This window comes from Gnatocerus cornutus, chromosome 9 (genome assembly GCF_029298725.1).
Source record: "Gnatocerus cornutus isolate USDA-ARS CGAHR chromosome 9, icGnaCorn1.1, whole genome shotgun sequence".
Lineage (NCBI taxonomy): Eukaryota > Metazoa > Arthropoda > Insecta > Coleoptera > Tenebrionidae > Gnatocerus > Gnatocerus cornutus.
Window position 1 is genome coordinate 14,346,671 of NC_142241.1, and position 12,435 is coordinate 14,359,105.

Below are 12,435 nucleotides of genomic sequence, written 5' to 3' on the forward strand. Positions count from 1 at the left end.
TCAACAGTTTGTTGGTGTTGTGCGTGGTGTCAGTTAAGGGTGCGCCGTATATGCGGCACTGGTGTCGTTAGCGTGGCGTGTGTATTCAAATGGACAAACGAAAAATGATGGCAAAAAGGCCTAGAGTTGAAAACTTGCGCGGTCCCATCTCGAACGGGCCGATGCAACAGCGTCCATTGGTCGCGTTATTGGACGGAAGGGACTGTTCCATCGAAATGCCGATTTTGAAAGATGTGGCGACGGTGGCGTTCTGTGACGCGCAGAGCACCAGCGAAATACATGAGAAAGTGTTGAACGAGGCCGTGGGTGCCTTGATGTGGCACACCATCGTCCTCACCAAAGAGGACCTCGAAAAATTTAAAACATTGCGTATCATCGTGCGCATAGGCAGCGGCGTCGATAACATCGACGTCAAAGCGGCGGGAGAGCTAGGGATCGCCGTATGTAACGTTCCCGGCTACGGCGTCGAGGAGGTCGCTGATACGACGCTGTGTCTCATTTTGAACTTGTATCGAAGGACCTACTGGTTAGCGAACATGGTAAGAGAAGGAAAGAAGTTCACGGGACCCGAACAAGTGCGAGAAGCGGCACAAGGATGCGCCAGGATACGCGGCGACACGTTAGGCATAGTCGGATTAGGAAGAATCGGATCAGCTGTGGCTCTTCGCGCCAAAGCCTTCGGTTTCAACGTCATCTTCTACGATCCCTATCTACCAGACGGCATCGAGAAGAGTCTCGGCCTCACGAGGGTCTACACTCTTCAGGTACGACCTGAAACCAACTCACGACGACCCAAAACTAATTCATTTTCCTTAGGATCTGCTGTTCCAATCCGACTGCGTGTCCCTCCACTGCACCCTCAACGAACACAATCACCATCTCATCAACGAGTTCACCATAAAGCAGATGCGACCGGGTGCTTTTCTGGTGAACACGGCTCGTGGTGGTTTAGTAGATGACGATGCTTTAGCTCAAGCGTTGAAACAGGGACGGATCAGAGCTGCGGCTTTGGACGTTCACGAAAACGAACCGTACAATGTGTTCGCGGGACCCCTTAAAGAAGCCCCAAATTTATTGTGTACGCCGCATGCGGCATTCTACAGTGACGCTTCAGCAACAGAACTTAGAGAAATGGCTGCTTCGGAAATCAGGCGCGCGATCATGGGAAGGATCCCTGAATGCTTAAGGAATTGCGTCAATAAAGAATACTTTATGGGCCCGGGCTCATATCCCGAAGGTACAGGTAATATTGTTACTTAACGTAAGAAAAACGCATTTTTTTGTTCAGGATATTGTTTTTCAATCGTTGCGTAATTTCCTATTGTTATATCTAGTCATTACCGAGTTTTTTCTTATTGCATAACAACAGTTTTCTTTTACAATGTTGAATGAAATTTGATCATAATTCAATCATCGTTGGTGCGGCGTGTTTCTAACTTTTTCATTGTGTTGAACAGTGTCCCCGGCTGGGGTAAACGGAGGCTACTATCAAGGTGGAGCACTTCCCGTCCAACAAGCGCATTCGACGACCCCCCACGAAGCCCCCCATACAGTAACACCCAGTGCTGCGCCCCCCACGCCTCAACCTGCCCCCCCAGTGGGTCCAGTCGTTCCACCCCATGCTCTCGTGAGTACTACCACTACCAACATACAGTAACCAAGGTGTCTGCTTTCTCTTATTTTTCTTGGACGTTGTTGCATGGGGTTTTTCTTTATTTGGGTGTTGGACAGGAAGCTTCTCGATTATGATTGGTTTGTTTGGTTACAGCCGATCACCACGCCGGATCCAGCGAATCACCATGCATCAAAACCAGAACCATCAGAGGTCCACTAACATCGATGAATGCTGTGTATCAATTTGGGCTGCAAGTTGCTATGAATGTGTGAAGTGCACCTTGGTCACATTATATATGTTCATTTTTGTTCATCCCTTAAGGTATACATATCGTGAATTGAAATTATTACATCACAGCTTATTTGGACGGAGGTTCATTTTGGAAGTATCATTTTTTTCACAGTGGGAGTTTTTTCATATCTGCAAGTGTTGGCAGAGGATGAAAAGCGAGGAGTGGTTTTAGTTTCGAATTTTTATCAAAATGAACCGACGCATTTGTATAAAGAAGAATATACTTAACGATTTTTCCTGTCATGTTTTTGTAAAAAAATGGTATATTCATGCTTTTTTACTCCCAATGGAATTTTGACGGTCCAGTTGGTGTCGACCGGACCATAGTTCTTGTAAATCTTGTTATTTCGTCTGGAACGAAGACCAGTTGGTGCGTCAAGATCGACCATTTGTTAGTAGTGTCTTAGTTTTAGTTGTCCAAAATTTCAATGCTATTGATCTAGATAGTTTATCTTGTAAAATCTTTTTAGTTTTAATTAGAATTCTTTTTTAAATAAATAAGTGCATTATTTCGTTGAACGTCGACGAGAGGTACACCGCGGTATTTTTTATATAAACATTTTTTTCATCACTGGAACAAACAGGACGTTTTATATTGATTTTGCACTTTCCTTGTAAATCTGTTTATTTAGAAAATGCTGCCATGTGTGTATGAGTGAATAGCCCAAACATTTATGTTTTAAATTCTTTAGGAGAATAAACTACTAATATTGATATATAAATATATATAAAAAGGTATATATGACAGACTTTTGTTTAAAAGAAGTAACCAGTGAAGTTGGTTTCAAAGTGAACTTAAAACAATTAAAGGTGAAGTGCGGTATTGTTTTAATTTCGTATTGTAGAATACATTAGTGATATTTGTGACTTATTTCAGTGATAAACATTTCAAACCGCTTGAACGTGATGCATATTTTTGTCTTTTTCATCCACTTTCAAAAAAAAAACACGACGGAGGAGAAGACATTCCATGGATCCTTTCTTGTACCATTTTTTCAAAACATTTTTAAAACAGTTATGGTGTGCTATTTACTAAGTATATTTTTATAATCACGATTTTTTAAAAAAAAACTTGATAAATGTAGAAAATGGTTCACCTACTGATTGGCTGGGAAACATAAAATCGACAATAATATGCAACACGACACAATAGAAACAGCATGTGACATAAAAATTGTAGGGCTATTGGACTTCCACAAAATTTTGAAATAAATATCTTCAAAAAAATAAAATGTTCTTTTCTAGTTCTCGCTTTATTCTTCCTTACACTGTTTGTTTTAGTTGCTTCCATAGCGATCCTCGGGTTCCTGTAGGGTTCCCTCCGAACTTTAACTGTATTTGTACGAGACTCTGCCCTTTAGGTTCCACCACGAAGAAGTAACAGAACAAACTTCCCAGGAACATGACGATGGAAAAGCTCCCGAAGACGTAATAATGTGGGATTTCATCAAAAGTTCTTGCAAAGGCGAATACGTTAATAGCAGCGAGCACCCAAAACAACGAGGTGACTATTGAAGTCGCTCGCTTGTACATCTGAACGGGCATGTATTCGATCAGCAGAATTTTGGTGTAGTGGTTCAACCCCATGTCAACGAAGAATAAAAAGCACCCAATTATTACCATCGGGACACAATGAAAGGTGTCATCAGGGTGATCGTACAATGGATCCACCACTAAATACACCGCAAGGCATCCCAGAGACAACCCCGTAAAAAAACAACTACAAATCAGCAGCGCCCTAACTTTCCAGGAGGAGTAGACGGTGTGGAGCGACTGCCAGAAGATTCTGGTGAAGACGAAACATGCAGCAACGATACTGGAGTCGTAAACGGCGCTCAAAACTACTTTTCCTGTTAAAATGTGTGGACCAAAGAACATAAAAATGAAATATCCTGAAATGGCCTGCAGGGTTGAGACGCCTATGATCACGAAAAGACTCCGATAAACAACTCTTGAGAAAAGCATGTATCGGTAAGTGTCGGAGTCCAAACGCGCCGAATCCCAGTCTCTTCGAATGTGGGCCATGTCTTGATAGAAGTTGCCTTCGCCTCGGTACCACGTCAGAGATTTAGCGGCGGCGGGTTGGCTTGTTGCGAATAGATGAACGGGACTTTCAGGGACGATCTGGATGAGGACGTAGTGGACACTGGGAATAACTGCACAGATTATCGTGAGCCAGAACTGGGAAGTGGCGGTGCCGACGACGCGGCTCATTAGGATTCCCATGGTCATGGTGGAGTCCTGAATTATACTAATATACTTCCGGATTCCTATATGAACAGTATGTAAGAACAAAGTGTCGCCGCATGAAGTGTACGCCAACCCCAACATCCCCAGAAAGAATCTCCCTGCCATCTGAACCTTGATTTTGGGCAGCAGCGTCACAAACCAGTTGATTATGTAAAAGGGGCCGATGAATCTGAGAGCTTTTTTCGGTCCCATATGTCCTATTAGAAACGTGCAACTGGTCACTCCCAAACTGAAGCCGAAAAGTGGCAGACAGGTCAACCAGCAGATTTCATCGAGTGTGAAATCGGAGTCTACGACGTTAAAATAAGAGGTAACGGAATTCGTCCAGCCAAGAATAGTGCCAAAAGAGAACGACGATAGACATACTAAAGAAAACTGCTTCAGTGGTGAGTGGAGGAATGGTAATTGTACCTAGAAGTCCGGCGAAGATCTGGCGGCAGAGGTGACCATAAATGGGTTTGTTGAGGCGCCGTTGAAGGATCTCTTCAGTGATGGAGTAAGGCGAGGTATCTTGGTCTTGAGAGGACGTCATGTTACATTTTCAGTGACACTACTTTGGAAATGTCAACCAGTTTTACGACTTGAGCTGCCTCCAAATACTCCAATACTTATAAAACTTTATTAATGAAACTTGTACAAAACCAAATTAAAAAAAACACAATTTATTCACTTCCGCTTCCTAGTCTTCGGCTCACTCTCGTCATAATTAACCGCAGGCAGTTGACGTCTTAATCTGGCGGGCCTCTCCTCCGTTTTTTGAGTGCTTTTACTGGTGCTGTTGGCCTCATCCTCATTCGTTTCTCCTTTTTTCGTGGCGGGTTTCTTCTTTTTATCTGCTTCTTTTTCTTTTCGCTTCTTTAAAACATTTTTCATGGCTTCAGTCATTTCTTCTTTAGTTTCATCAACCTGTTGCTGTTCTCCTTTTTTTTTTCCGCGTTTCTTAGATGGTTCATCCTTCGGCTCTTCAACTCCTCTTTTTTTAGGACTGGTAAACACCTTAGATCCACTTGGCAATTCACCGTTTTGGTTAACATATATTTTTTTTTTCAGTTTTGTCTCTTTTTTCTTAGATGGGTTAACCAGTTCGCCGTCCTCTTCAGCCTTTGCCGCTTCTTGAACTCTTCTTTTCTTAGGACTGGTAAAGTCCTTAGATTCACTCGGCAAATCACCGTTTTGGTCGACGTGTTTTTTTTTCTGTCTTTTAGTAAACGGTTTAGTTAGTTCGTTATCGCTGTCTTCAGCCGTGGCCGCTTCTTGAACATTTCTTCTTTTAGGACTGGAAATCTCCACGGATCCTGCCGTGGCGCCGTTTTTCTTTATTTCCGCCTCAAATAAAGCACGGATTTTTGTATAGTCTGGTGCTTCGTTAAACTTGAGCGTATTAACATACTGTAGGAACTTAACAAGAGTCTCTGTAAGATAATAATTAGTTTTAACCAAATAACAATAAAAGGCGTCACCATTATTTTTCTTAAGACACGATTTTACAAATTTCGGAATGTCAGCCAAACTGTTTTCTTTCATTTGTTGGACAACGTTGGGGTCATCTATAGCTCGCTCCCATGGTAAAGCTCCTCCTAACCAGTGAATTATATTGTATCCTAGAATTTCGAAGTCTCCTCTTCTTGTAGGAACTGCGAATTAAATTATATTGATGGTTTATTACACAGTTATATTACCTCCAGAATGTGCATCACGACTGAGATATTCAATCGTGCCATCATGAGCCTTCTTGGGATTTGGTTTAAATTCTTTGTCGGTTTTTAGTTTCGTTGCTAAACCAAAGTCGAGGAGATAAGCTTGGTTCTTTGTGGCGGGTGTGGTTCCCATGAGGATATTTCCGCCTTTGATATCGGCGTGGACGTAGCCGAATTCGTGAATGTACTCCAAGACGTAGGTCTAGGGAAAATGTAAATGTAATATGCGCAAAGATGCACAAATCATCGGTTTTTAGTCCATTAAAGAGAATACAGTGCCTAAAGATTGTTTGAAGATTTTAAGGAGTCTCTAGAGTCCAAAGATGGTGTGAAGAGGCTAAATTTTATGGAAACTAATCGCTCCAACACTTACAATCTGCCATGCGAGCTGGAATGTGGTGTTGGTAGATAACGCTCCTTTATTTTCCTTCCTCAGCTTATCAATATCTGTTCCGAATCTTTCCATAACAATAAATCGGTATTTAGTAGATCCAATTTCATGGGAACCAGAACCTAAATATGCCGGCATTCCAAGTGATTTCAACTTGTTTTTCTTCATAAAAGCCTCAACTAAAATGAAGTGTTAACTCTAAACGACTCCTTATTACCAACTTACTATCCGCTTGTTTCGCGTTTTTCATATAGAAATGCATTTCAACAAATAAAGGACCGTTTTCGTGGGGCTCTACCTTAATAACAAAAGGATATTTAGACGCTTTGCTTGAAGCTTCACAGGCAGAGTAAATTTCTCCAAATCCTCCTTTTCCAATTGATGTTCCTAGTCGCCACTGCTTCTTTGCGATGTCGGTGAGAATCTCTCCTTGAGGAATTGGATCCGGCATTTTATACCCATTGGCTTTTTTGCGAGGTTTTTTCATTTTATCCATTTTTGAGGTTAAAAAGACCGTTACAAAAACACAAAATTCTCTGGGGGTCTAAACGTGGTACACACAAACTCAATAAACAATCTCAATACATTTTTATAATTTACACAACAAATTGTAAAATATTCACATAAAACATTCAACATTAAACGCAAAAACCCGCTCGACTGAAACTCCACGAAAATTGACACCAGGTGTCTCTGCGATAGCTATCAAAGTAAGGTCACTAGATCTGTCATGTGTCAAACACGAAAATTCCTAAGAGCCAAAGAGCTGTCAAATGTCTGTTTGTTTTACGGATCCGTTCTCAATTCTATGCAGGTAAATATAGGAAAATTAAGTGCAATTTATGAATTACAACCCTTGCAGGTGCTCCAGTGATGGAATGTTCAAGCAAATCTGCCATTTCTACAATGAAAAAGTGCCACTTTCAAAATGAACCGTTTAATTGTGAGAATAACGTTGAGATGTATCAATGTCGGAGTTGCGACTTCAGAACTGGCATAAAAATCTTCTTATATAAACATCTGGAAGAATGTCCCAACGCCAAACTGAAAATCAAGCAAGAGAAAAGTAGCCACATGCACGTCTACATTTGTTTAAACTGTAACTATGAGACTTATTTCATCCTGAACTGTTTCAAACACGTTTCAGATAACTGTTTTTCGCGCTACGTTGACCTACAGACGTCCATCCAAGTCAAAAGTGACAATTTCCGGCCGCAAAAGTCCCAAGAAATTTTGAATAAGCTTCTAGTCCGCTTTCTTTTGTGCCACAAATGCGATTTTCGAGTGAAAGTAAAGTCGGCGCTTAAAAAACATTTCCTACGAAAGCATTTACGAGATGACGAAATTCAATGGTTTCAATGTGATGACTGCGAGCATAAAACCAAATCTGGGGCGGAATTGCGGGCGCACATATTATGGAAACATTCAGAGGACCATGAAGTGAAATGGTTTAAATGTGATCATTGTGATTACAGAACGAAAACGCTAACTCGATTAAACGAGCATAGGAGATTAAAACATGTTCATAATGACGAAATTCAGTGGATTCCTTGTGATTATTGCGACTTCAAAACTAAACTAAGAAATCAGTTGAAATTACATATTAACAGGAAACATTTACGAGGCGACGATATTAAATGGTTCCATTGTGATTGTTGCGATTATAAAACTAAGGATAGATCGAATTTGAAGCATCACAAAATTAGGAAGCATTTTCAAGACGATGAGATTGAGTGGGCTGTGTGCGAATATTGTGATCACAGAACGAAAACAAAACCGGAGTTGAAACAACATGTGAAGAGAAAGCATTTGCCGAATGATGAAGTTCAGTGGTATGAGTGTGATCTCTGCACTTATAAGTCTAAATATAGTTGCGCTATAAAAAGACATAAATATAAAATGCATATTAATCCGAAAAAAAGAAAGGTTAAGAGTGAATTGAAATGACATAAATGGAGTGCGTCACCCTTAATTACATAACTAACAATATTTTTATTGATACATACAGTAATATTTTATTTATAAGAATGCTATTCTAGTATAACCACTATTTTTAATCCACAGCAAGTTAATTTTATTCCTAGTTACACATGTCGATATTTTACACAGCTCTGTTTAATAAACGACTAGGAATCTACAATTTTTCGTTGATTCGTCGTTTATTTAACATTACCAACGAAAATATTTAAAACTCCCGCGCGTCCGAGCTGTCATTTTCTCTAGTACTTTTAGACCCGTGCAGTTGGTAGTAACCAAAGTCACTAAAGTAACTCGTCGTTTGGACATTAGGGGTTATTGTGTACATTTTTATAGTTATTCTCCTTTTTATCTGTTTATTTAATACGTAATTCAAGAAGAAATGCAAAAATGAGACCAAACATTCGAGTGGAAATAGAAAATAACCTTGTGGAGTCCATGGAGGTCGATGAAAATGAAGAAGGAGAAATTTCTGATCGGGATGAAACAGCCACAGAAAAACACGGGCAAATTCAGTTTCAAGACTCCAATGAGGTACCTACGTTGTCTCGTGTTTATTTTGCTTGTTTTGTGCTAATTTTTCATTTCTTATCGCCAAACTGTTTGATAAAGCGTTGTAATTAATATTCAGAGCCGGTTTACACAATAATTTAATTGCGATTAAGTTAATCTCGCAACTAATTTGACGAAATTAAATATTTAACTCGGCCGTGAAAGTTGTAAACCGTCTTAACTATTTTCTAAGCTAATCAATTATGCAATTATACGTTTTTGGGAGCTTTGCATTTATATCATCGCTTGTAACTTCTCTGTTTTTCAGACACTAGAGCCATCACCGTTGGGCATCACCCTCTTAAACAAGCAAGATGAAGGTAAACTGCAAGAACGAGCAAAACGATTCTGTTTAAACCCTGAAGAAATAAAAAACTTCAAAGATGAAGACTTACAAATCCTCCGCAGTAGCTTAGGAATTACTCTAGCGAACGAATCAAACGTGCGTTTTGAGGTAATTCACATGAGAGGGATTGACCATATGACCGCAGGAGACATTTTAGATTATTTCTTAGAATACGCACCAGTTTTAGTCGAATGGATAGATGAAGAGAGTTGTAATGTAGTCTGGAAGGACAGTGTCTCATCCGCGCGAGCGCTGCACTTCATTTCTAAAGCAGTAAGAGGAATGCCGGTACGGGACGACAGTAGCTACTTTGATTCAGTACAAGAAGAAGTCGATCAGAGCGTTCTTCTGATCAACAAGAATCGAGAAATTGAGTTGAAAGACGACGAGGAGACACCTAATAAGTTGTTGAATGAACGTAATTCCGTTGATATTTCTGAAATAACAGCTACTATACCACCAGGGTACTGGAGGCTGGGTGGCAACCACGCTAAATCCAAGTGTCTTCTCCTCCGATTCGCGTTGAAAAGCGACAAGAAACACGTTAAAGAAGAACACTTTGGGCGCTACTATAAGAACCAAGGGAAGATGAAAGGCGCCAAACACGAAACGCACGGTATATTCGGTCGCAACAAAGACATGAGGAACGAGAATCCCTGGACTGTGCTCGCGAAGAACTGGGATGAAGATGCCCAGTTCCGCGAGAGGGAAAGAAACCAAGAAATGGAGATGCGCGAAGTGAAGAATAACAGTCTCAGGAACAGACTTGGGATGAAAAGAAAGGAAGAGCCGGAGGAACCCGAAGAGGAGGCTCCGAAAAAGAAAGTGAAGATCCCAAGAATGCGGATGTACGCTGACGAGGAGGAAGAGAAAATCAAACGGAAACAAATGTTGCAAAGAATCAACAATCAGATTGAGAAAATCGACAAAGACAAATCGACCAACTCCGATTTGCGCGCGATTCTAAACATGACAAGTCGCACTCATGGAGTTAAACTCGAAAAAAACGAACCGGAAGTCTTCGATTTGGGGTCGCGGTTGAAAAACCGCAACAAGAAAATGGTGTTTCAGATCAAATCCGAGGAGATCGAGGAAGGGGAGTCTAGGGAAACCCCTAAAAACTATCGAGATCGAGGGTTCCAAAGGAGGAAACCTTCGACTAGCGAGGACGAAGACACCAGGTATTCTAGTCGCGGCAAATACAGTCATAAGCCTAAAAGCAAGGTCGCTGTTGTTATCAAAACACAGAAGAAGCCTGCGGTGGCTTCGGCGGTCGCTTCCACGGTTTGGTCGCGGGTTAGTGAGAAGGAAAATTCCGAGAGCGAATCGGAGTCGGAAAGCGAGGAGGAATCCTCTCGTGAATCGGAGGAAATTGAGGAGTTTGTTGAGAGGAAAATTACGGCAAATCGGCCGGGTTTCACCGCGCGGAGCAAGGATGAATCGATTGCGAAATCTGCCTACAAAAATCCGTTAAAAATTGAGATCAGCAACGATCATTTTAAGAAGTCTTAAATCGGGGAGAGTTTATTTAGGGAGTTTTGTGGTTTTAAGTTTTACGGAGATGTTTGAATTTATGTTTTATGTATTTTTGTATTTTTCACTGTATATACATGTCCACATTACAGACGATTTCACTTTTCTCTGACGTTTTAGTATCACTTTTTCCTTTGGACGTGAATCTGAAGACCTAGAGACCAAATAAAGAGTAAAAATCAGCAGAAAAATCCACATTTCAATGTTTTATTTAAAATTTTGTATTACAAAGACGTGCAGACACTAAAAACCGCTGATTTACTTAACTAGAATAATTACACTGTTGAAAATATCAAATAAAGCGTACTTTTTTCCTTCTCTTTATCATCCTTTTTTTTATCGTCCTTGCTCTTCCCGCCGCCCGTCACCTCAGTCTCAACATACCATTTGGACTCAATAAAAGCCGCACTGTATCCCACTACAACATTCCATCCAGTTTCGTTGTGTTTTTCTTGAAATAATTCCGCATAAAGTTGAGCTCGATCTTCAGGTTCTGTATATACAGAGAAAGCTTGCTTCAAACATTCGACAGCATCGACCACGAAGTGGACGGATGGAATGGAGCTCCTGTTAGTGGCGTGAATCTGCAGGAAAATAACATCCAGAATATGAGAGAAAAACGAAGAAACTCACCACAACTTCAGTTGGGACGTCATCTTTTGCGTAAATAACGTGGAAGAGACACGCAACGAAGACAAGTCGCAAGCTAAACATTTTGGCTGTTGGTGAAGTAAGAAGTGGTGAGATTTTATAGCTCCCAATTGTTATAAACAAGGTGGAGGTAAACAATTTCAAGTATTTTGTTGTGTGATCGAGTTTCCAGAATTTGAAGAAAAATTGATGAATCAGAGTAACCTTGTTTGTTGTTTTCCTCCGAATCACAAAAATTTAATTTGACTGATAAGAGTAGTAAATAGAATCGAAAGAAATGTATTAAATAAACAAAAGGGTGCTCACAATTCGGTCAATAAACAATCAAAATTGTAAACACTCAACAATTCGTTGGAAATTTTTGCAACCGATTGGTATAAATAATCGCGTTCTTTTTCCAAAATCAGTAGACTCTGAATAGAAGACACATCAAAATGTTGTACAAAATTGCAGTTCTGACTCTTTTAGTTCTGTTGGTGGGAACACAAGCCGATGAACTAAAAGACTCCACAGCACCAATTTCTGTAAGTTTTTATTGTATTTTACTCATCTTATTACTAATTTGAATCGCAGGTACAAGCAACTAATTACACCCACGTGCCGTCGGTGCTTTACATAGTTGATGCAGTTGAATGTTTACAAGAAGCTTATTCTATTTACGAAGATGATGAAAATCGTGCCTCTTTGTACGCGGCGTTGTATCAAGAGAGACACAATGAAACTTGGAATGTTGTCGTCGGTTACAGCGCTGTTTATGTCAGTTCTGAAATGTATGTAGAGACTGTGGTGACTGACAATAAGGAAAAGGATTCAAAGGAGGAGGAGAAGCGGTTTCTAATTTTTTCAATTGATTGATTTTGGGAAAGTGTATTTTATACACACATTCGTGAAAATGCAAGATTTTAAATTAAAATAAATAAGTAAATGTTTAATATTAATAAACAGTTTGTCTTCAATTTACTCCAGAATTAAAGGGTTGGGGGTTGAAAAGTAAGAAAATTTCACCACCAAAGCTATGTTAAACTTCTACCATCGATATCTCGCTTGTTTTTGGAGCAAATTGGCAATTCCAAAATTCTCGAACAGCACGTTTCTTTAATCTTACACCATCTTCGTTTTGTCCAACTTTTTT

General features: G+C 40.2%; 7 protein-coding genes across 11 annotated transcripts; 4 read left to right on the plus strand and 3 right to left on the minus strand.

Moving 5' to 3' along the window:
- The first annotated feature begins 3 nt into the window (after positions 1–3).
- On the plus strand, positions 4–1,935 carry CtBP (C-terminal binding protein). 3 transcript variants are annotated; one of them, XM_088046828.1, is made up of 4 exons: positions 4–764; positions 817–1,243; positions 1,458–1,627; positions 1,769–1,935. In XM_088046828.1, the coding sequence occupies exons 1-4, from the start codon at positions 90–92 to the stop codon at positions 1,832–1,834; spliced, it is 1,338 nt and encodes a 445-aa protein (XP_087902954.1). In that variant the 5' UTR covers positions 4–89; the 3' UTR covers positions 1,835–1,935. The 3 variants fall into 3 exon arrangements, with proteins under 3 accessions (XP_087902954.1, XP_087902955.1, XP_087902956.1); XM_088046829.1 differs by having other exon boundaries at positions 817–1,237; XM_088046830.1 differs by having other exon boundaries at positions 1,458–1,662; positions 1,769–1,859.
- Positions 1,936–3,076: 1,141 nt separating this feature from the next.
- LOC148169077 (facilitated trehalose transporter Tret1-like) lies at positions 3,077–4,688 on the minus strand. Its single transcript, XM_088046281.1, has 2 exons — positions 4,568–4,688; positions 3,077–4,521 (listed from the first exon to the last, which is right to left on the minus strand). Exons 1-2 carry the CDS (start codon positions 4,686–4,688, stop codon positions 3,170–3,172), a joined length of 1,473 nt encoding a protein of 490 aa, XP_087902407.1. The 3' UTR covers positions 3,077–3,169.
- Positions 4,689–4,761: 73 nt separating this feature from the next.
- On the minus strand, positions 4,762–6,952 carry LOC148169078 (serine/threonine-protein kinase VRK1-like). Its single transcript, XM_088045710.1, has 5 exons — positions 6,470–6,952; positions 6,227–6,423; positions 5,836–6,055; positions 5,617–5,790; positions 4,762–5,568 (listed from the first exon to the last, which is right to left on the minus strand). Exons 1-5 carry the CDS (start codon positions 6,738–6,740, stop codon positions 4,823–4,825), a joined length of 1,608 nt encoding a protein of 535 aa, XP_087901836.1. The 5' UTR covers positions 6,741–6,952; the 3' UTR covers positions 4,762–4,822.
- An 11-nt stretch (positions 6,953–6,963) lies between these two features.
- LOC148169079 (uncharacterized) lies at positions 6,964–8,384 on the plus strand. 2 transcript variants are annotated; one of them, XM_088045714.1, is made up of 3 exons: positions 6,964–7,058; positions 7,107–7,343; positions 7,392–8,384. In XM_088045714.1, the coding sequence occupies exons 2-3, from the start codon at positions 7,118–7,120 to the stop codon at positions 8,189–8,191; spliced, it is 1,026 nt and encodes a 341-aa protein (XP_087901840.1). In that variant the 5' UTR covers positions 6,964–7,058; positions 7,107–7,117; the 3' UTR covers positions 8,192–8,384. The 2 variants fall into 2 exon arrangements, with proteins under 2 accessions (XP_087901840.1, XP_087901839.1); XM_088045713.1 differs by having other exon boundaries at positions 7,107–8,384.
- A 96-nt stretch (positions 8,385–8,480) lies between these two features.
- LOC148169080 (uncharacterized) lies at positions 8,481–10,759 on the plus strand. Its single transcript, XM_088045709.1, has 2 exons — positions 8,481–8,755; positions 9,042–10,759. The coding sequence occupies exons 1-2, from the start codon at positions 8,612–8,614 to the stop codon at positions 10,629–10,631; spliced, it is 1,734 nt and encodes a 577-aa protein (XP_087901835.1). The 5' UTR covers positions 8,481–8,611; the 3' UTR covers positions 10,632–10,759.
- Positions 10,760–10,845: 86 nt separating this feature from the next.
- Positions 10,846–11,472, minus strand: LOC148169081 (uncharacterized). 2 transcript variants are annotated; one of them, XM_088045718.1, is made up of 2 exons: positions 11,289–11,472; positions 10,846–11,236 (listed from the first exon to the last, which is right to left on the minus strand). In XM_088045718.1, exons 1-2 carry the CDS (start codon positions 11,364–11,366, stop codon positions 10,928–10,930), a joined length of 387 nt encoding a protein of 128 aa, XP_087901844.1. In that variant the 5' UTR covers positions 11,367–11,472; the 3' UTR covers positions 10,846–10,927. The 2 variants fall into 2 exon arrangements, with proteins under 2 accessions (XP_087901844.1, XP_087901843.1); XM_088045717.1 differs by having other exon boundaries at positions 11,286–11,472.
- A 176-nt stretch (positions 11,473–11,648) lies between these two features.
- Positions 11,649–12,388, plus strand: LOC148169082 (uncharacterized). The gene is made up of 2 exons (XM_088045719.1): positions 11,649–11,827; positions 11,877–12,388. Exons 1-2 carry the CDS (start codon positions 11,738–11,740, stop codon positions 12,156–12,158), a joined length of 372 nt encoding a protein of 123 aa, XP_087901845.1. The 5' UTR covers positions 11,649–11,737; the 3' UTR covers positions 12,159–12,388.
- The last annotated feature ends 47 nt before the right edge of the window (positions 12,389–12,435 follow it).